This window comes from Bos indicus x Bos taurus, chromosome 23 (genome assembly GCF_003369695.1).
Source record: "Bos indicus x Bos taurus breed Angus x Brahman F1 hybrid chromosome 23, Bos_hybrid_MaternalHap_v2.0, whole genome shotgun sequence".
NCBI classification, from domain to species: Eukaryota; Metazoa; Chordata; class Mammalia; order Artiodactyla; family Bovidae; genus Bos; species Bos indicus x Bos taurus.
The window spans coordinates 27,772,927-27,797,166 of record NC_040098.1 but is presented as its reverse complement, the minus strand read 5'-3'; the positions used below and the strand labels follow the sequence as shown (position 1 = coordinate 27,797,166).

The following is a 24,240-nucleotide window of genomic DNA, read 5'->3' as shown; positions in this document are numbered from 1 at the left end:
TCAGTGAGGAAATTCAGTGGAGAAAAGAGGCTGAATAAAGTAGTTTTTATACCTTAAGTTATGCATAGAGGATAATGGGGGAAGGGGTAGAGTCTTGCAGTAAGCCAGGGTTTCTTCCTGCAAACTTATCATATGCAGAAGCTTAGGTGATTTGCATCATCTTCTGGCCCAGAGGCCTGTTAACATTTTAAGACCTTTTCTTCAGAAAACTTATTTTTCTCTAAAGGTGATTAGTCAAGCGCCACCCTCCAAAAGCATTAGATAAAGTTGCATTCCTACAGAGCAAAGGTGTGGTGGGCTATAACAAGAAAAAGAATTAACTCTAGGGTCCCAGGTTACAAACATTAAAGCTACTATTTACACCAATTATATTAATCAATACACTGCCAGGGACACAGCAGGTAAGGGATATGGAGACTTAGCAGCAAACATTGGCCCAACAAGTGAAAAACCCTTCACCAATACAATTTCTAATCAATCTTTTAACTGCTCAAAGGAATCTGTATTTAGACAGTTTAGAACATCTCATGCCTCTCACAGTTGGGAGGCTCTGAGCAATCACATGTGGCTGGAAAAACCTATTCAGGCAGGCTAGAGGATTTCCAAAGGAGTTTGTAGGTTGAAACACTGTCACACCCAGGAATTGTTAACTGGAACTGTAAGCTAACTCTTTTTTCAGAGAGAGGTAGTGGGGGACAGGCCCCCGTAAAGTCAGAGGTGTAGGTGAAAGCACAAGGCAGAAAGTAGGCAGACTCTGGTTTTGGGGGTAGATGCTCGAGAATTTCCAGGGGGACTCCTGAGCCTTGATCCCGCCTTTGCGTATGCCAAGCCTCCTTCCTCATGACCTTTGGCATGGGCGGAGCTCGCTCCCCGCAGAGTTCTAGCCATCATGATATATTACAGTCAGCAGAAAGTAAAGAAGAATAGAAAGGCACAATTTACCTTTAAGGACACATCCTTATAATTCAGCTGATATACAGCATCATCATTTATTCACTTTCAGTAGAGAGATAAGGAAATCTAATATTTATATTAGCTGTCATAGGAAAGTATAATAATAAGGATAAATAAAGAAGATTTAAGAAGGATAAATAAATAAAGAAGGATAAAATAAAGAGGAAGGGAGAACTGATATGAGGCAATCATCAGTCTGTGTCCAGAGCTTCATCTTGAGAATGAACAAGTAAGGAATAAGAAAAATATCTATTTGTATCTCATTGGGGGAGAATTGTGATTTTCATTGGGGATCAAAGTAATCATTTCTCATGGAGTGGGGTAGACATATGAATTACAACATCGCACATTCTTCACCTACACAGATGGTTAGGGAGCCTGACTCAGAGGACCAAAGTCTGAAAAGTGGTTTTAGGACACCATAGAATGTGTTCTGGGGAAAGGTGAAGATGTGGGATTCATCTGTCATATTATAGAAAGATACATCTCCAGCCTCATAATCCAGAAATACCCTCACAATAACGGGTTTTTCTCTTAGAATAAGACGGGTTTCTGGGGAGGTGAGGGCCCAATACTCCCCCTCATAGAACCTAATGGCCCAGAAACCATTCTTTGGGGACATTGTGACCCTACCCTTCCTTGTTACATTATCCCTACAAACTCCCAGGTCCCAGGAACAGGCGTCCCCAACCTCTATGTCCCAGGAGTATCTCCCTGAGATGATGCACAATTGACCCAGCACACAGGGAATGGAGCTGAATCTCTCTGAGGAGCTGGGAATTTCTTGACATCTTTCTTGCCAGGAAACTTGTCTCCCTTCTTCAGACAGGAGGAGGGCAGGATGAGCAGTGGCTGCATCCAGGGTCATATTTACTGCAAAGACAAGCAGACCATCATGTTTCTGGGAAGGGTATCAGTAGACCTGGGACAGAGGGTTCTCATTCTGTAAGGACTCCTTTCACCCTGGGTAGATCAGCTCGCTTCCACCCAACATTCCTCCAGACTGTCCCACAAAGAAAAAGGTCCCTTGTGGATCATCACATACTCACCAGCTTTGAATTCTTCTTTCCTCCAATCTACAAGGAACAAGTGAACATGAGAACCTACCATCTGAAAAACAAAGCTGCTTGTCTGTCAAAAATACTATGAATATAAACTCCCTAGGATTAATTCAAGAATAATAGCAATAAAAGAAAATACCCTTTTATAAGTTAAACTGTTTTTTAAAACATTCTTCTAAATTATGTCTGACTTGAGACTTGACCCATCCCTATACCCTCTAGGTTGACATTCCTGCAGGATAAATATCTAGACTTTATTTACAGTGTTTGAGAGAAAATAGGGAATGTGGTGTTTCTGACAAAATAGCTTGTTGATCACATTAGTTTCCTCAGATTTTAGCCAGTGAAAACCACTTTATATAGAATGCAAGACAATTAAAAAGTCTGCTAAAATTTAGCATTTCACACACATTATTATCTCTTATCATATGAGTAATCTATGGAATTCATGTTATGTATGCTTTGGAGTTTCTTTGATTTTCAGTATATGTTTTACACACAGTAGATGTTCATTTAAAATATTTTTGATCATAGAATTTTCTTCAGCAGGGTCTATGTAACTCACCAGGGTATAATGGTACATTCCTCCAGGCTGCAAAAGAACAAAATAGGAAACCCTTTACCTTTTTTTTCCTTACCAGATTTCTCTTACTATTGTTTTCTTTTTCTGTTTTCTTTATTCCCTTTCTTGTTTTGAATCCCTTGAGCTTTCTCTTTCTATCCTGTATTATCTTCATATTCTGTTTTTTTCAAACATGAAAATAAAAGTGGTCAGGTGTAGGAAAGGTAGAAATAAAGCAGCAACAAAAGATCAGAAGGATATTGGAGGAGGGTGAGGAAGATTAAGTAAAGATGAGAAGGAAGAAAGGAAGAAAGGAGAAAAAATATGCTGAATCACTCATCATTTACCCTTCAAAGACAATTCACTGAAATTACAGAATTTAGAAGGTAGTGTTAGAAATTCTTCTTTGCTGACTACAGACATTTTTATTTTGTTTTCCCATCCTATCCTACTGCACTAGAGACAAGACTCAAGATAGACACAAGAATGGAGTTTTCTGAGAGCTAAGCATTACTCACCATGTTTGTATTGAGCTTTCCTCTTATCTGAGAGACAATATAGAAACACACATATATGAGACAGGATTTCTTAACATCATAAGGAAGAGGCAATTAAAGCCACACATCTGCCAATGTTTGTGTTTGCATACTGATCAGGTATTGCTCATTCAAAAATAATGACAGAAATCTCTAAAGTTCATTCCATATGAAACATTTACTAGAGTATGAAGAATACAGTTTGACATGTAGAATGATGAGGATATAAATAATTCTTATAATAGGTTACTAAAATTGAATTGGAATATCTTATAAAATCATTTTAGAATTTAGGAATATATTATCAATGAAGTTTCTCTGAGTCTAAATGCAATACAAAAGATGCTAAAGGATGAACAATTTGTTGAATAATTGAATTAATCAAAGCAAATATGAAAGAAGAATAATAGCTATGATAGGAAACAAAAATAACAAGGCAAAATTAAGAAAAACATTTATATACCTTGGTGTCTTGAGAATATGGTCAAGAGAAGTTCACTAGCAAGTCTTAAGATTACATTTGTTATCAATAGACAAAGTCCTTCTGGATGAACTCTCACTCACCAGGTTTGGAGCCTGAGTTCAGCCTTCTAAGAACTGGGACAATATCATGTACAAAACAATGGGCCTTGCATCTCAGAGGACAACTTGGAGAACCCAAGTTAAGGAAAACTTTCTATTAAATGGGGAAAACCACATTTTAAAGAAAATTTATTATTAATGGAGAAAACCATATTCTTCTAGCCTAATCCCTTTCATGTCAATAAGCTTATGATGAAATTATGATCATTATCTGAAGATTATATCAGAGGAAGGAAGGGAAACAAAGAAAGTGTGTTTCTAGAAATTACATCACCAAAAGGCTGTAAAAATAACAGTTACCAATTTCATTCTGAAGTTCCCCTGAAAAGTAAAATGGAAGAAACTCAAATAAGTGTCAAGGGAAAACAACACAGAAAATGAAAATAAGCTGGTTCACAGAAAATTTCCAGTTCACAGAAAATTTCCAGTTCACAGAAAATGGTAGGATGAATGTAATCAGAAAACAAAACAAAACAAAACAATACAAAAATGGGAAAATGGCAAGGAATTCCACTTCTATCTTAGAAAAGTGAGAAAAAGAAATGAATTCCATAATTGACTAAATAAGAAGAATGGCTAAGGTGTTGACAGAAACTAACTAGGATTTGATCTGGTACATATTTTTTTTATGCATGGTTTTAAGGATATAAGTAGTTAAAAATTTTGATCAAAAATATACTTAATAAAATAATCTTAGAGTGAATGTTATCTTCATTGTAGTGTAGTGATATTGATTTTCTAATTTTACAAATCTTTCTAAATATATCAGATTAAGCAGGATATCATTAAGTGCAAACATCATTTGTATATTTAGGGTAAATATGTAAGTCCTGAAAAAGTCTTTCAGGAAGATGTCACAAACATTGATAAAGTGAATGGCTGTAATAAGTTGGGGTACAATATTTTTGTAAGGCAGATGGTTTCCAAATCTTTACACTTAACACAACTGCAATATATTTAATTTAGTTGTCAACTGAAGGACTTTCAAAATCAGTTGTGAAAGCCTATAGTGTCTGGTTTTATCATCTACTGAAGAAAGCCAAAGAATTGAGTGTCATGGCTCTAACTAAATTCTTTCCATTCCTATTAACTTACATCATTGAATGTTTTCTAGAAAACATATATAGAATAGAAACCATCTACCTATCAACTTCATGCCTTTCATCTCACCAACTTCTTAATGAAACTTGCAAGTCCTTGCAAGGCAGAAGAAGCCAGTCTTTATAGGGAATGCACAGTATGAAGTGATAAGAGAAGGAATGGAAAACTAGAGAAGGTGTCGAAACAGAAATGGACAGATTTAAAATGGGAGAATTCCCACACCAAAATATTAGGGTGGAACTAATAGACACGCAGGAGAAAGGCATGCCAATAACAAGGAATACAGATGAGAAGTCAGGCAATGTTAAATGTTGCATCAATCATTTTAAAGGGGATCAAGACTAATGAAACATCAGAAAATTTACCTAGTTTATTCCGAAGTACTTCTAAAAAAAAAAAAAAAAAAAAGGAAAATAAGTGTAAATGACATGGGGAAAAACTACAAAGACAATGCAAATTTATTGGAAAATTCATATTTAATATTAACCATATCCAGTTTCAGATGAACACACACACACAGAAATTGACTCAGAGGTCAGTATTGTTCAGAGATATGCTACAGTAAATGAAGAAAGGAGAAATGGAGTTAATGTAGTTAGTTGACAAATGTTTTAGGATTATTACTTCTGGTGGTTAATTTGTAAAATGACTCTTGATCCCTTTGGCAATATTTAGGCTCCTATTGTCTTGTTCATTAGCTTTAGTATGGTCATTGGATGTTTTTAGATGTATTAGTCAATTCTTATCATTGTAGTAGCTACAGTGTATAAAGTTGCCGCAAACAGTGTTTAAAGGAATAACGAAGCACTGTTGGCATAGATCATATACTGTCAGGTTTCTGAGTGCTCTTTTTACAACCGTTATTGCCACCAATTAATTTTCTACCTTGTTGTATGTGAGTTTCTGTTTAATTCATGCATGAATGAAACTTAACCCAATCACATGGGTGCTGAATCCAGGAGAAAGGAGTAGGTTTTCTGAGAGAGATTCTGTTTCTCAGCAACCATGCTTTTTACTGTTTCTACTCCTCTATGAGAGAAAATATCTAAACACACAATATAAGACAGGTTTTCTGAACATTATAAAGCTGCAACCAAAGCTCTACCTCTCCTAATGATTGTTTCTGCGACATTTTCAAGTCATGTTCTTTTTGTAATTAAAGAGGTACATCTCTATAACCCATTCTACTGAAAATATCACTACAATTTGAAGAACACTATCATGTGATATGTAGAGATATAGAATTATAAATAATTTTGTGCTAGAATATTAAAAAGAACTGTGTAATTATCTCAGGACATAACTTTAGACTTTAGTGATTTATTATCAATGACATTTGAGTGAAAAAAAAAATAGGATCCAAAAGGAAGAGTGATTTGGCAAATTAACAATCAAATGAGTAAAAATAAAAATGAAAGAGGATTCATAACTATGGTTGGAAATTGAAAATAACTGGGCCAGGAAGGACTAGTGTTGGAAGGACTAATGTTGTAGCTGAAACTCCAATACTTTGGGGACCTGATATGAAGAACTGACTCATTGGAAAAGACCCTGATGCTGGGAAAGATTGAAGGTGGGAGGAGAAGGGGATGACAGAGGATGAGATGGTTGGATGGCATCACTGACTCAATGGACATGAGTTTGAGTAAACTCTGGGAGTTGGTGATGGACAAGGAGGCCTGGCATGCTGAGGTCCATGGGGTTGCAGAGTTGGACATGACTGAACGACTAAACTGAACTGAACTGATGATTAGTGATTTGGAACATTTTTGTTTGTTTTACAAATCTATTGGACATTTGTATTTTTTTTGGAGAAATGTTTATTCAAATTTTTTGTCCATTTTTAATTGACTTATTTGGTTTTTGCTGTTTTCAGCAAAATGGTTTTTTTGGGTTTTGCCATTTTGAGTTATTTGGTTTTTGCTATTGAATTCCTTATATAGTTTGGATATTAATCCTTTCAGATACATGGTTTGTGAATATTTTCTTCCATTCTCTTGGTTGCTCTTTACTTTGTTAGTCCTTTCCCTTGCTGTGCAGAAGCTTTTGGTGAAATCCCATTGGCCTGTTTTCAAAAATTTTTTATTACCTGTGTTGTTGGAGTCATATAAAAAATATACCCAGACTAATGTCAAAGAGACTTTTCTCTAGGTTTGCTTCTAATAGTTTTAAGTCTGAAATTCAAGTCTTTAATCCATTTTGAGTTGATTTTTGTATAAGTTTGAAAGAAAATTTCCATTTATTCTTCTATTTTATGTTATTGATGTCATAATTTACCTGTTTTTGTATTGAGTATCTATTAACAAATTATTATTTTTTAATTCATTTTTAATTGGAGGCTAATTGCATCACAGTATTGTGTTGGTTTCTGCTGTACAACAAAGTGAATCAGCTATAAGTATACACATATCCTCTCCCTACTGAGCCTCCCTCCTAGCTCCTATCCTACCCCTCTAGTTCATCACAGAGCACCGAGCCAAGCTCCCTGTGTTATAGCAGTTTCCTACTAGCTATCTGTTGGTTTCTTTATTTGTTTTAAACAGTTTTATCTTTTAACTTTTTTAAAACTAGAGTGAAAAGTGATTTATGTACGATTTATGTAAAAGTGATTTATGTACCATTGCAGTACTACAGTATTCTGAATTTGACTGCATAACTTCACCAGTGAGTTTCATATTTTCAAATGTTATGTTACTAATTAATATCCTTTCATTTCTACATGAAAAACTTCATTTAACATTTCTTGTAAAGCAGGTTTAGTGGTTATGAGTCAGCTTTTTGATCTGCAAATTTTTTCTTTCTTTTTCATTGTTGGAGTTTAGTTTTGCCAGATATAATATACTTGTTGGGCAGTTGTTTTTCTTTCAATAGTTTGAGTATATTATCCAAGTCTCTTCTGACCTAAAAAGTTTCTTCTGAGAAATCCATTGATAGCTTTAAGAGGGTATTTTTGTATATGGGTTTCTCTCTTCTCTTGATCCTTTCAAAATTCTCTATTTTCTTTGTATTTTACTATGAAATATTTAAGAAAAATTAATGCCAAACTTTCTCAAATTCTTTCAAAAAAGAAGGGGAGAGGAAACTTTCAAGCTCATTTTTTGAGGCCAGCATCACCCTAATGCCAAAACCACAGAAGAAATCTAATACAAAATCTCAAGAAAAGAAATTTATAAGCCAATATACCAGGCACAAAAAGACAAATACTGCATGATTCCACCTAAATCTAGTATCTACAACAGTCAAATTCATAGAATAAAAATGTGAAGTGAGGATTGTCAAGGGCCAGGCTGATGGTCAAATAGGAAATTATTAATGAATGGGCATGACATTTCAGTTAAGCAAGAGAAATAAATTCTAGAGATTTTCTGTACAACATTGTATCTATAGTAAACAACATTGCATTGTACACATAAACTTTTATTATATCTCACATAAGTGTTCTTAACACAATACAATGAAATTATTGAATTATAGTTTGTTCAAATTTCCCATGGCCATTTTCTTTCTACAGGGAAACCTTAACTCAAAAATTTTCATCAACTTAATGATCAGTATTGCTGCTCTGAACTCGTGTCTTCAAAAAAATAGAGATGAAAAGTGAGAGTTCATTCCCCCATAACTTGTCAATTAGTACTTTTTTACATTTCCTCAGTTTTTACCTTTTACTGATGTTACTCACTGGGAACAAAAGATTATTTATTACCTAATATTCCTTCTAATAGAGGGTAATTAATTCTAAACATCTGCAATAAGAGGCAAAATAAACTTTACTTAATTTGTATAGTGCTGTAAAAAGCAAATTCTCTGAGCACATTTTAGACAAAATGCATATTTCCTCCACTTAAATATTCCAGAAATTCAGAAGTGTATAACTAATGGAATTCATTATTAAATATGGTTCATGTATGTTTATTTTTTAACAGGGAACAACTTGTAGCATGAATAATTTAAATGCAATAGTGTTTAAGTGCAAATGGAAACAACTTTGTTGACTTCATTTGGAGTGAGAAAAAGTAAGGCACAATGATGTAAATTTAAGTCATACAGCATATAAGGAACATGTTTGTTTCAAGGACAGTAAAACAAGGAACAAGGCAACATGGACAAAAGATCCAAAGACTATGTGCACAGTGTAAAATGGCTAATGGAACTTACCATTTTCTACTACTACTGCATCTGAAAAACAGAGAGAAATATTAATTTATTTAGTTGATTATTCAATCGGAATAATCATAGGTTGTTGTCAGTGTCATATTTTCTGAAAAATATATAGATGGGATTTTACTCAAACCCAGAGTCAGGGAGCTAATTGAAAATGGCCTTCTCTGATGGCTTTTATAGATATTTTCTTGGGAATGATAATGGGAAAACGAATAAACTTTAGAGAGGAAATATGCACTCCTCTCTCAGGATAGTTGAAAGAATATAATGTGCCCAGATAGGGACATATCAACTTAGAATTAAACAGATTGTAAAGGAGAAAATTTTGGAGCTTTTATCCAGAAAATGACCCTGATGATCGTGGCAGTGGATCCTTTAATCTGTTATTCAACAACCTGATCATGAAGATACAGAATACTTCTGAAGCACAAAGTGAAGATAATAAGCAAAAGGAAAGAGAATGAAGGAAGGGAAGAGAAATGAAGAAGGGGAAAGAATGAAACAGAACTTGGAGTAGACCTGAAAGCAGAAACGTAGTATGACATGTGGGAAACTAAGTAGGAGTAAGAGAAAGTAAAAGGCAAAAGAAACAAAATGAGGGAGTGAAAACAAGGGAAAAAATCTCTAATAGGCAAAGTAGCAGAGTCCTTGAAGAACAAACATTACCAGGTGTCTGCAAAAATTGATCTGAAAAATAAAATGGAAAGTACCATATTAATGATGTGGGAAACAAACAGATTAAAATCTTAAAATCTGCTTGCACAAGGGTAAAGGTAGCAAGTTGAGGGTGAAGAAGAAGAAATTAACAACCACTGATTTTTCTGTTTTCAGTAACATTAATGTCCACTGTGTTACAATAACATAGCCTTATATTCCACCACGGATGGATTAGTAAGTACTATGACTTTCTAAATCCCCAAATAGCCTCAACTGTCTTATACTTCTTTCTTATTCTTTCTTACTCTATCATTTCTGCTTAACTTTTCCTTTGACATTATTTGTTCCCTTTCCTCAGTACTTTGAATTTTTTGCCATTTTCCATATAAAAACATAAACTTGGTAATTTGTGTCTTCTCATTTTTTTGTTAATACTTGCCAGTCTGATTGATCAATTGCATTATTTTTTCAAAGAACAAACTTTGTTTTATTAATTTTCTCTATTGTTTTTTTGCTTTTAATATCATTGATTTCTCATATTATATTTATTATTTATCTTTTCAGAATTGCTTTGGGTTTATTTTGTTCATTTCAAAACTTTCTTAATCTGTAGTATTAGATAATTTATTGATATGTTCTTCATATTATAAGAATAGAATTTACTAAGATGGGGGAGGAATAGGATGGGGAGACCACTTTTCCCCCAACAAATTCATCAAAAGAACATTTGAACACTGAGTAAATCCCACAAAACAACTTCTGGATGCCGGCAGAAGACATCAGGCACCCAGAAAAACAGCCCATTGTCTTTGAAAGGAGGTAGGAAAAAATATAAAAGATAAAAAGAGAGACAAAAGAGTAGGACGGAGCTCTTTCTCGGGAAGTGAGTCTTAAAAGAGAACTTTCCAAACACCAGGAAACACTCTCACTGCCGAGTCTGTGGCAAGCCTTGGAACCAGAGAGGGCAACATAACCGAGAGGAAAAATAAATAAATAATTAAACCCCACAGTTTACATGCCCAGTGGTAACTTCCACAGTGGAGAAGCAGCGCAGACTTTTGCATCCGCCACTAGCAAGCGGGGGCTGGCAGGGAGGCGTGGGCTGCATTGCTTAGAGTAAGGACCGGGCCTGAATGCCCCGAGGGCAATCTGAGGGAACTAACTTGGGATAGCAAACCAGACTGTGGGATAGCTACCATGTGAAAAGCCCTAACTTAAGACACTGCCAGGCCCGCTCACAGAACAAAGGACTTAGCAGAGCTAGCCAGCTACAGACCGGCCCATCCTCTTCCATTGACAGGCAGGCGAGGGCAGCCAGAGTTGGAAAGGGGCAATCATGGCTCCAGAGAGGCATTATCTACCAAACTGCAAGCAGGCTTCATTGCTAACCAAGAGTTCTTGGGATTCTGGACGGTCAACATCCGCCTAAGAAAGTGCACCAGTTGTACACCCAGAAAACCGAGCCACAGGGACAGGGGAGGCGATAAGTCGCAGTGGCCATGTTCACCAAACACCTGGTCACCTGAGCTGCTCAGACCTGGGAAGAGCACAAAACGCAGGTCCAGCAGAGTCTGTGCCTCTGAGAACTACCCGAGTGCCTGAATCTGAGTGGCTTAGACCTGTGAGGTGCATACAACACAGGGCCGGCCTCAGACAGATCCTGGCAGAGCAAACTAGAGCCTAAGCAGTGTAGACAGGGAAAGAACACTCGCCATGAGCAGGGGCAAACCCAGTGTGGCCAAGACACTGCGAGCACACACCAGTATTATTTGTTTGCAGTGTCCCTCCCCAAGCACAACTAAACAAGTGAGCCTAAAAAAGTGTCCACCACCGCCCCCTTGTGTCAAGACAGAAATTAGACACTGAAGAGACCAGCAAACAGAAGAAGCTAAAACAGAGGGAACGTCCTTGGAAGTGACAGGTGCAATAGATTAAAATTCTGTAGTTAGTACCGACTACATAAGAAGGGGCCTATAGATCTTGAGAAATATAAGTCGGATCAAGGAACTATCCGAAAATGAACTGACCCCACACTGTCCACAACAACACCAGAGAAAGTCTTAGATATATTTTTACTATCATTCTGTAACTTAAAATTTTTTTTTTTAATTTTTAAGTCCCCTGTTACTTCTTTAATTTTCATTTTTGTAACCTACTATTACTTTTTCAAAAAAGTAATAATTTATTTTTTTAAAGCAAACTTCATATATATATATATATTTTATAATTTTTGTGATTTTTTCCCCTTTAATATTGTATTTTTGAAAATCCAACCTTTACTCTAGATTTTTAATCTTTGCTTTTTGGTATTTGTTATCAATTTTGTACCTTTAAGAACCCAATCTTCAGTACCCATTTTTACTTGGGAGCGAGATTACTGGCTTGACTGCTCTCTCCCTCTTTGGACTCTCCTTTTTCTCCACCAGGTCGCCTCTCTCTCCTCCCTCCCCCTTCTCTTCTCTACCAAAATCTGTGAATCTCTGTGTGTTCTGGAGGGTGGAGAACACTTAGGGAACTGATTACTGGCTGGATCTGTCTCTCCTTTTGATTCTCCCTTTTCTCCTCCTGGTCACCTCTGTCTCCTTCCTCCGTCTTCTCTTCTCTGTATAACTCCGTGAACATCTCTGAGTGGTTCAGACTGTGGAGTGCACATAAGGAAGTGATTACTGGCTAGCTTGCTCCCTCCTCTTTTGATTCCACCACATGTCATCCTGGTCACCTCTATCTCCTTCCTCCCTTTTCTCTTCTCCATGTTACTCTGTGAATCTCTCTGGGTGTCCCTCACTGTGGAGAAACTTTTCATCTTTAACCTAGATGTTTTATCAATGGTTCTGTATAGATGGAGAAGACTTGAAGCTACTGTAAAAACAAGACTGAAAACCAGAAGCAGGAGGCTTAAGTCCAAATCTTGAGAACACCAGAGAACTTCTGATTCCAGGGAACATTAATTGACAGGAACTCATCTAACACCTCTATACCTACACTGACACCAAGGACCACTCAAGGACCAACAAGTTCCAGAGCAAGACATACCATGCAAATTCTCTAGCAACACAGCAACATAGCCTTGAGCTTCAATATACAGGTTGCCCAAAGTCACTCCAAACCCAATGACATCTCATAACTCATTACTGGACATGTCATTGCACTCCAGAGAGAAGAAATCCAGCTCCACCAGCAGAACACTGACACAAGCTTCCCAAACCAGGGAACCTTGACAAGCCACCCATACAACCCCACCCACAGCGAGGAAACTTCACATTAAAGAGAACTCCACAAACTGCCAGAATACAGAAAGGCCACCCCAAACACAGCAATATAAACAAGGTGAAGAGACAGAGGAATGCCCATCAGGTAAAGGAACAGGATAAATGCCCACCAAACCAAAAAAAAAAAAAAAAAAAAAAGGAAGAGATAGGGATTCTACCTGATAAAGAATTCCAAATAATGATAGTGAAAATGATCCAAAATCTTGAAAACAAAGTGGAATCACAGATAAATAGCCTGGAGACAAGGACTGAGAAGATGCAAGAAAGGTTTAACAAGGACCTAGAAGAAATAAAAAAGAGTCAATCAATAATGAATAATGCAGTAAATGATATCAAAAACACTCTGGAGGGGACCAACAGTAGAATAATGGAGGCAGAAGATAGGATTAGTGGGGTAGAAGATAGAATGGTAGAAATAAATAAATCAGAGAGGAAAAAAGAAAAATGAATTAAAAGAAATGAGGACAATCTCAGAGACCTCTGGAACAATGTTAAACGCCCCAACTTCCTAATCATAGGAGTTCCAGAAGAAGAAGACAAAAAGAAAGACCATGAGAAAATACTTGAGGAGATAATATTAGTTGAAAACTTCCCTAAAATGGGGAAGGAAATAATCACCCAAGTCCAATAAACCCAGAGAATCCCAAATCGAATAAACCCAAGGTGAAACACGCCAAGACACATGCTAATCAAATTAACAAAGATCAAATACAAGGAACAAATATTAAAGCAGCAAGGGAAAAACAACAAATAACACACAAGGGGATTCCCATAAGGATAACAGCTGATCTTTCAATAGAAACTCTTCAGGCCAGGAGGGAATGGCAGGACATACTTAAAGTGATGAAAGAAAATAACCTACAGCCCAGATTACAGTACCCAGCAAGGATCTCATTCAAATATGAAGGAGAGATCAAAAGCTTTACAGACAAGCAAAAGCCGAGAGAATTCAGCACCACCAAACCAGCTCTTCAAAAATGCTAAAGGATCTTCTCTAAACAGGAAACAAAAAGGGTGTATAAACTCAAACCCAAAACAACAAAGTAAATGGCAATGGGGTCATACTTATCAATAATTACCTTAAATGTAAATGGGTTGAATGGCCAAACCAAAATACAAAGACTGGCTAAATGGATACAAAAACAGGACCCCTATATATGCTATCTACAAGAGACCCACCTCAAAACAAGGGAAACATACAGACTGAGACTGAAGGACTGGAAAAAGATATTCCATGCAAATAGACATCAACAGAAAGCAGGGGTAGCAATATTCATATCGGATAAAATAGACTTTAAAACAAAGGCTATGAAAAGAGACAAAGAAGGACAATACATAATGATCAAAGGATCAATCCAAGAAGAAGATATAACAATTATAAATATATAAGCACCCAACATAGGAGCACCTCAATATGTAAGACAAATGCTAACAAGTATGAAAGGGGAAATTAACAATAACACGATAACAGTGGGAGACTTCAATACCCCACTCACACCTATGGATAGATCAACTAGACAGAAATTAACAAGGAAACACAAACTTTAAATGATACAATAGACCAGTTAGACCTAATTGATATCTATTGGACATTTCAGCCCCAAACAATGAATTTCACCTTTTTCTCAAGTGCACATGGAAAATTCTCCAGGATAGATCACATCCTGGGCCATAAATCTACCCTAGGTAAATTCAAAAAATTTAAATTTTGAATTCTTGAAATCATTCCAAGAATCTTTTCTGACCACAATGCAGTAAGATTAGATCTCAATTACAGGAGAAAAACTATTAAAAATTCCAACATATGGAGGCTGAACAACACTCTGCTGAATAACCAACAAATCACAGAAGAAATCAAAACAGAAATCAAAATATGCATAGGAATGATTGAAAATGAAAACACATTTTGAAAACACAACAACTCAAAACCTGTGGGACACTGTAAAAGCAGTGCTAAGGGATATACATAGCAACACAGGCATATCTCAAGAAACAAGAAAAAAATCAAATAAATAACCTAACTCTACATCTAAAGCAACTAGAAAAGGAAGAAATGAAGAACCCCAGGGTTAGTAGAAGGAAAGAAATCTTAAAAATTAGGGCAGAAATAAATGCAAAAGAAAAAAAAGAGACCATAGCAAAAATCAACAAAGCCGAAAGCTGGTTCTTTGAAACAATAAATAAAATTGACAAACCATTAGCCAGACTCATCAAGAAACAAAGGGAGAAAAAATCAAATCCATAAAATTAGAAACAAAAATGGAGAGATCACAACAGACAACACAGAAATACAAAGGATCATAAGAGACTACTATTAGCAATTATATGCCAGTAAAATGGACAACGTGGAAGAAATGGACAAATTCTTAGAAAAGTACAACTTTCCAAAGCTGAACCAGGAAGAAATAGAAAATCTTAACAGACCCATCACAAGCACGGAAATTGAAACTGTAATCGGAAATCTTTCAGCAAACAAAAGCCCAGGTCCAGACAGCTTCACAGCTGAATTCTACCAAAAATTTAGAGAATAGCTGACACCTATCCTACTCAAACTCTTCCAGAAAATTTCAGAGGAAGGTAAACTTCCAAACTCATTCTATGAGGCCACCATCACCCTAATACCAAAACCTGACAAAGATGCCACAAAAAAAGAAAACTACAGGCCAATATCACTGATGAACATAGATGCAAAAATCCTTGACAAAATTCTAGCAATCAGAATCCAACAACACATTAAAAAGATCATACACCATGACCAAGTGGGCTTTATCCCACGGATGCAAGGATTCTTCAATATCTGCAAATCAATCAGTGTAATACACCACATTAACAAATTGAAAAATAAAAGCCTTATGATTATCTCAATAGATGCAGATAAAGCCTTTGACAAAATTCAACAGCTATTTATGATAAAAACTCTCCAGAAAGCAGAAATAGAAGGAACATACCTCAACATAATAAAAGCTATATATGACAAACCCACAGCAAACATTATCCTCAATGGTGAAAAATTGAAAGCATTTCCCCTAAAGTCAGGAACAAGACAAGGGTGCCCACTTTCAGCACTACTATTCAACATAGTTTTGGAAGTTTGGCCATAGCAATCAGAGCAGGAAAAGAAATAAAAGGAATCCAAATTGGAAAAGAAGAAGTAAAACTCTCACTGTTTGTGGATGACATGATCCTCTACGTAAAAAAGCCTAAAGACTCCACCAGAAAATTACTAGAACTAATCAATGAATATAATAAGTTTGCAGGATATAAAATTAACTCACAGAAATCCCTTGCATTACTATACAATAATAATGAGAAAATAACGAGAAAGAGAAATTAAAGAAACAATTACATTCACCATTGCAATGAAAAGTATAAAATACTTAGGAATATATCTACATAAAAACAAAAGACCTATATATAGAAAACTATAAAACAGTGGTGAAAGAAATCAAAGAGGACACTAATAGATGGAGAAATATACCATGTTCATGGATCGGAAGAATCAGTATAGTGAAAATGAGTATACTACTCAAAGCAATCTATAGATTCAATGCAATCCCTATCAAGCTACCAATGGTATTTTCCACAGAACTAGAAAAAATAATTTCACAATTTTTATGGAAATACAAAATACCTCGAATAACCAAAGCAATCTTGAGAAAGAAGAATGGAACTGGAGGATTTGACCTGCCTGACTTCAGGCTCTACTACAAAGCCACAGTCATCAAGACACTATGGTACTGACACAGAGACAGAAATATACATCAATGGAACAAAACATAAAGCCCAGAGATAAATCCATGCACCTATGGACAAGTGAAAGTGGAGAGTGAAAAAGTTGGCTTAAAGCTCAACATTCAGAAAACTAAGATCATGGCATCCAGTCCCACCACTTCATGGGAAATAGATGGGGAAACAGTGGAAACAGTGTCAGACTTTATTTTTCTGGGCTCCAAAATCACTGCAGATGGTGACCGCAGCCATGAAATTTAAAGACGCTTACTCCTTGGAAGGAAAGTTATGACCAACCTAGATAGCATATTGAAAAGCAGAGACATTACTTTGCCAACAAAGGTTAGTCTAGTCAAGGCTATGGTTTTTCCAGTGGTCATGTATGCATGTGAGAGTTGGACTGTGAAGAAGGCTGAGTGCCGAAGAATTGATGCTTTTGAACTGTGGTGTTGGAGAAGACTCTTGGAAGTCCCTTGGACTGCAAGGAGATCCAACCAGTCCATTCTGAAGGAGATCAGCCCTGGGATTTCTTTGGAAGGAATGATGCTAAAGCTGAAACTCCAGTACTTTGGCCACCTCATGCGAAGAGTTGACTCATTGGAAAAGACTCTGATGCTGGGAGGGATTGGGGGCAGGAGGAGAAGGGGATGACAGAGGATGAGATGGCTGGATGGCATCACTGACTCGATGGACGTGAGTCTGAGTGAACTCCGGGAGTTAGTGATGGACACGGAGGCCTGGCGTGCTGTGATTCATGGGGTCACAAAGAGTCGGACAAGATCAAACACAAAGAACAAATATTAAAAGCAGCAAGGGAAAAACAACAAATAACACACAAGGGAATTCCCATAAAGATAACAGCTGATCTTTCAGTAGAAACTCTTCAGGCCAGGAGGGAATGGCAGGACATACTTAAAGTGATGAAAGAAAATAACCTACAGCCCAGATTACTATACCCAGCAAAGATCTCATTCAAATATGAAGGAGAAATCAAAAGCTTTACAGACAAGCAAAAGCTGAGAGAATTCAGCACCACCAAACCAGCTCTTCAAATATGCTAAAGGATCTTCTCTAAACAGGAAACACAAAAAGGGTGTATAAACTCAAACCTAAAACAACAAAGTAAATGACAATGGGATCATGTTATCAATAATTACCTTAAATGTAAATGGGTTGAATGGCCAAACCATAAGACAAAGCTTGGATGAATGGATATAAAAACAAGACCCCTATATATGCAGTCTGCAAAAGACCCATCTCAAAACAAGGGACACATACAGGCTGAAGTGAAGGGCTGGAAAAACATATTTCACGCAAATTGAGACCAAAAGAAAGCAGGAGTAGCAATACTCATATCAGATAAAATAGACTTTGAAATAAAGGCTGTGAAAAGAGACAAAGAAGGAGACTACAAAATGATCAAAGGATCAATAGAAGAAGAAGATATAACAATTATAAATATATATGCACCCAACATAGGAGCACTGCAATATGTAAGGCAAATGCTGCCAAGTATGATAGGGGAAATTAACAGTCACACAATAACAGTGGGAGAGTTTAATACCCCACTCAAACCTATGGATAGATCAACTAAACAGAAAATTAGCAAGGAAACACAAACTTTAAATGATACGATAGACCAGTTAGACCTAATTGACATCTATAGGGCATTCCACCCCAAAACAATGAATTTCACCTTTTTCTCAAGTGCACACGGAACCTTCTCCAGGATAGATCACATCCTGGGCCATAAATCTGGCCTTGGTAAATTAAAAAAACATTGAAATCATTCCAAGCATCTTTTCTGAACACAATGCAGTAAGATTAGATATCAACTACAGGAAAAAAAACTATTAAAAATTCCAACATATGGAGGATAAACAACACGCTTCTAAATGACCAACAAATCACAGAAGAAATCAAAAAAGAAATCGAAGTATTCATAGAAATAAATGAAAATGAAAACACAACAACCCCAAACCTATGAGACTCAGTAAAAGCAGTGATAAGGGGAAGGTTCAAAGCAATACAAGCTTAACTCAAGAAACAAGAAAAAGGTCAAATAAATAACCTAACTCTACAGCTAAAGCTTGGATTAAAGCTCAACATTCAGGAAACTAAGATCATGGCATCTGGTCCCATCACTTCATAGGAAGTAGATGGGGAACCAGTGGAAATAGTGGCAGACTTTATTTTTTTCAGCTCCAAAATCACTGCAGATGGTGATTGCAGCCATGAAATTTAAAGACGCTTACTCCTTGGGAGGAAAGTTATGACCAACCTAGATAGCATGTTGAAAAGCAGAGACATTACTTTGCCAACAAAGGTCCATCTAGTCAAGGCTATGGTTTTTCCAGTGGTCATGTATGGATGTGAGAGTTGGACTGTGAAGAAAGCTGAGTGCTGAAGAATTGATGCTTTTGAATTGTGGTGCTGGAGAAGACTCTTGAGAGTCCCTTGGACTGCAAGGAGATCCAACCAGTCCATTCTAAAGGAGATCAGCCCTGGGATTTCTTTGGAAGGAATGATGCTAAAGCTGAAACTCCAATACTTTGGCCACCTTATGCGAAGAGAGTTGACTCATTGGAAAAGACTCTGATGCTGGGAGGGATTAGGGGCAGGAGGAGAAGGGGACGACAGAGGATGAGATGGCTGGATGGCATCACTGACTCAATGGACATGAGTTTGAGTAAACTCCGGGACTTGGTGATGGACAGGGAGGCCTGGCGTGCTGCGATTCATGGGGTCGCAAAGAGTCAGGCACGACTGAGCAACTGAACTGAAGTGAACACCCAGAACAACTAGAAAAGGAAGAAATGAAGAACCCCCCAGTTAATAAAGGAAAGAAATCATAAAAATTAGGGCAGAAATAAATTCAAAAGAAACAAAAGAGATGATAGCAAAAATCAACAAAGCTACAAGCTGGTTCTTTGAGAAGATAATTAAAATAGACAAACCATTAGCCAGACTCATGAAGGAAAAAGGGAGAAGAATCAAGTCAACAAAATTAGAAATGAAAATGGAGAAATCACAACAGACAACACAGAAATACAAAGGATCATAAGACTACTATCAGCAACCATATGCCAATAAAATCGACAACTTGGAAGAAATGGACAAATTCTTAGAAAAGTATAACTTTCCAAAACTGAACCAGGAAAAAATAGAAAATCCTAAAAGACCCATAACAAGCATGGAAATCGAAACTGTAATCAGAAATCTTCCAGCAAACAAAAGGCAGGACCAGATGGCTTCACAGCTGAATTCTACCAAAAATTTAGAGAAGAGCTAACACCTATCCTACTCAAACTCTTCCAGAAAATTACAGAGGGAGGTAAACTTCTAAACTCATTCTATGAGGCCACCATCACCCTAATACCAAAACCAGACAAAGATGCCACCAAAAAAGAAAACTACAGGTCAGTATCACTGATGAACATAAATGCAAAAATCCTTAACAAAATTTAGCAAACAGAATCCAACCACATATTAAAAATATCATACATTACGACCAAGTGGGCTATATCCCAGGAATGCAAGGATTCTTTAATATCCACAAATCAATCAATGTAATACACCACATTAACAAATTGAAAGATTAAAACCATATGGTTATCTCAATAGATGCAGAGAAAGCCTTTGACAAAATTCAACAACCATTTATGACAAAAGTCCTCCAGAAAGCAGGAATAGAAGGAACATGCTGCTGCTGCTGCTAAGTCGCTTCAGTCATGTCCGACTCTGTGCGACCCCATAGGTGGCAGCCCACCAGGCTCCGCCATCCCTGAGGTTCTCCAGGCAAGAACACTGGAGTGGGTTGCCGTTTCCGTCTCCAGTGTATGAAAGTGAAAAGTGAAAGTGAAGTCGCTCAGTTGTGTCCAACTCTTCATGACCCCATGGACTGCAGCCTACCAGGCTCCTCCGCCAATGGGATTTTCCAGGCAAGAGTACTGGAGTGGGTTGCCATAGAAGGAACATACCTCAATATAAAAAAGCTATATATGACAAATGCACAGCAAACATTATCCTTGATGGTGAAGAATTGAAAGCATTTCCCCTAAAGTCAGGAACAGGACAAGGGTGCCCACTCTCACCACTACTATTCAACATAGTTTTGGAAGTTTTGGCCACAGCAATCAGAGCAGAAAAAGAAATAAAAGGAATCCAGATTGGAAAAGAAGTAAAACTGTCACTGCAGATGACATGATCCTCTCCACAGAAAACAGAAAGACTCCACCAGAAAATTACTAGAGGTAATCACTAAATATAGTAAATTTGCAGAATATAAAATTAACTCACAGAAGTCCCTTGCATTCCTATATACTAACAATGAGAAAACAGAGAAGTTAAGGAAACAATTACATTCACCATTGCAATGAAAAGAATAAAATACTTAGGAATAAATCTACCTAAAGAAACAAAAGACCTATATATAGAAAACTATAAAACATTGATGAAAGAAATCAAAGATGACACAATAGTTGGAGAAATATACCATATTCATGGATCGGAATAATCAATGTAGTGAAAATGAGTATACTACCCAAAGCAATCTATAGATTCAATGCAATCCCTATCAAGTTATCAACCGTATTTTTCACAGAACTAGAACAAATAATTTCACAATTTGTATGGAAATACAAAATACCTCGAATAACCAAAGCAATCTTGAGAAAGAAGAATGGAACTGGAGGACTCAACCTACCTGACTTCAGGCTGTACTACAAAGCCACAGTCATCAAGACAGTATGGTACTGGCACAAAGACAGAAATATAGATCAATGGAACAAAATAGAAAGCCCAGAGATAAATCTACGCATGTATGGACACCTTATCTTTGACAAAGGAGGCAAGAATATACAATGGAGAAAAGACAATCTCTTTAACAAGTGGTACCGGGAAAACCGGTCAACCACTTGTAAAAGAATGAAACTAGAACACTTTCTACACCATACACAAAAATAAACTCAAAATGGATTAAAGATCTAAATGTAAGACTAGAAACTATACAACTCCTAGAGGAGAACATAGACAAAACACTCTTTGACATAAATCACAGCAGGATCCTCCACCTGTGACCCACCTCCCAGAGTAATGGAAATACAAGCAATAATAAACAAATGGGACCTAATTAAATTTAAAAGCTTTTGCACAATGAAGGAAACTATAAGCAAGGTGAAAAGACAGGCTTCAGAATGGGAGAAAATAATAGCAAACGAAGCAGCTGACTAAGAATTAATCTCAAAAATACATAAGTGGCTCCTGCAGCTCAATTGGAGAAAAATAGACAGGCCAATCAAAAAATGCACCAAAGAACTAAACAGACATTTCTCCAAAGAAGACAGACAGATGGCTAACAAACACATGAAAAGATGCTCAACATCATTCATTATCAGAGAAATGCAAATCAAAACCACAATGAGGTATGATCTCACACCGGTCAGAATGGCTGGTATCAAAACGTCTACAAACAATAAATGCTGGAGAGGGTGTGGAGAAAAGGGAACCCTCTTACACTGTTGGTGGGAATGCAAACTAGTACAGCCACTATGGAGAACAGTGTGGAGATTCCCTAAAAAACTGGAAATAGAACTGCCATATGACCCAGCAATCTTACTGCTGGGCATATACACCAAGGAAACAAGAATTGAAAGATACACATGTACCCCAATGTTCACCGCAGCACTGTTTACAATAGTCAGGACATGGAAGCAACCTAGATGTCCATCGGCAGAGGGATGGATAAGAAAGCTCTGGTACATATACACAATGGAATATTACTCAACCATTAAAAAGAATACATTTGAATCAGTTCTAATGAGGTGGATGAATCTGAAGCCTATTGTACAGAGTGAAGTAAGTCAGTAAGAAAAACACCAATACAGTATAATAACGCATGTATATGGAATTTAGAAAGATGGTAACGATGACCCTATATGAGAAACAGCAAAAGAGATACAGATATATAGAACAGTCTTTTGGACTCTGTGGGAGAAGGCGAGGGTGGGATGATTTGAGAGAATAGCACTGAAACCTGTATATTATCATATGTGAAACATATCACCAGTCCAGGTTCGATGGATGAGACACGGTGCTCAGGGCTGGTGCACTGGGATGACCTTGAGAGATGGGATGGGGAATGCAGTGGGAGGGGGGTTCAGAATAGGGAAGACATGTACACCCATGACTGATTCATGTCAATGTATGGCAAAATCCACTACAATATTGAAAGGTAATTAGCCTCCAATTAAAATAAATTAATTAAAAAAGAAAAAAAAGAAAATAATTAGGCCGTATCTGGCAAAAATATGTATACACTGGATCACTTGAGGGTGTGGTCAAGAGAAGTAGATTAGCAAGTCTTACGTTTACTCCTGATATCAGTGATAGACAAAGTGTGTAAATGAAAAGGAAAAAGTTCTCTCTCTCATCGGGTTGGAAGTCTGAAGCCTTCCCTTAAAAATAGGGACAATATCATGTACAAAACAATGGACATTCCATCTCAGAAGACACTTTGGAGAGCCCAGGGTAAAGAAAGCTTTCTATTAAATGGAGAAAACCACATTCTTCTAAGTCTAATCCCATTCATGTCAACAAGCTTATGAGGAAAATTTGGTAGTTGTTTGGAAGATAGAAGCCCAAGAATGTACCAAAGGAAGGAAACAAAACAAAGAAAAATATTTCTAGGAAATATATTCATTAAAAAGTCAGAAAGAAGTTACTCATTTAATACTGAAGTAATTATGAAAGGTCTTGGCTGATTCATGTTGATGTATGGCAAAAATCACCACAATATTGTAATTATCCTCCAATTAAAATAAATTAATTAATTAAAGAAAGAAAAAAACTCGTATAGATGTCAAAGAACTCCAGCAAACAAAAAATGAAATATTTTGAATGTTCTCACTTTATGTAAAATTGGTAGGAAGAATGTAATTTAAGGAAAAAACATAAACAAAAACAACCTCCCTATTCAAAAAACAAAGAAAGAAAAAATATAGTAAGGAAGCACTTGGAAAAGTTAAGAAAGGGAATCAATTTCTCAATTGACTTAATAAAAGAACCATGCGAAATGTCTAGGTAGAATGAAAACCAGGATTTCATATCATACATGTTTCATTTTTGGAGAGTTTTACAGTATATAAGTATTTCAAATTTAGACCAAGATACCTGTTTAATAGCTAGTGGAGGTGTTGGAATTCCAGTTGAGCTAATTCAAATCCTGAAAGATGATGCTGTGAAAGTGCTGCACTCAATATGCCAGCAAATTTGGAAAACTCAGCAGTGGCCACAGGACTGGAAAAGGTCAGTGTTCATTCCAATCCCAAAGACAAGCAAAGCCAAAGAATGCTCAAACTAGTTCACAATTGCACTCATCTCACATGCTAGTAAAGTACTGCTCAAAATTCTCCAAGCCAGGTTTCAGCAATACATGAACCGTGAAACTCCTGATGTTCAAGCTGGTTTTAGAAAAGGAAGAGGAACCAGAGATCAAATTGTCAACATCCACTGGATCATGGAAAAAGCAAGAATTCCAGAAAAACATCTATTTCTGCTTTATTGACTATGCCAGAGCCTTTGACTGTGTGGATCATAATAAACTGTGAAAAATTCTGAAAGAGATGGGA

At 36.7% G+C, this 24,240-nt stretch overlaps 1 protein-coding gene across 1 annotated transcript; it reads right to left on the bottom strand.

The window, feature by feature from the left end:
• Positions 1-840: 840 nt before the first annotated feature.
• LOC113881978 (butyrophilin subfamily 1 member A1-like) lies at positions 841-8,967 on the bottom strand. The gene is made up of 7 exons (XM_027525107.1): positions 8,952-8,967; positions 5,162-5,182; positions 3,996-4,016; positions 3,096-3,122; positions 2,581-2,607; positions 2,004-2,030; positions 841-1,827 (listed from the first exon to the last, which is right to left on the bottom strand). Exon 7 carries the CDS (start codon positions 1,820-1,822, stop codon positions 1,289-1,291), a length of 534 nt encoding a protein of 177 aa, XP_027380908.1. The 5' UTR covers positions 1,823-1,827; positions 2,004-2,030; positions 2,581-2,607; positions 3,096-3,122; positions 3,996-4,016; positions 5,162-5,182; positions 8,952-8,967; the 3' UTR covers positions 841-1,288.
• Between the last annotated feature and the right edge of the window lie 15,273 nt (positions 8,968-24,240).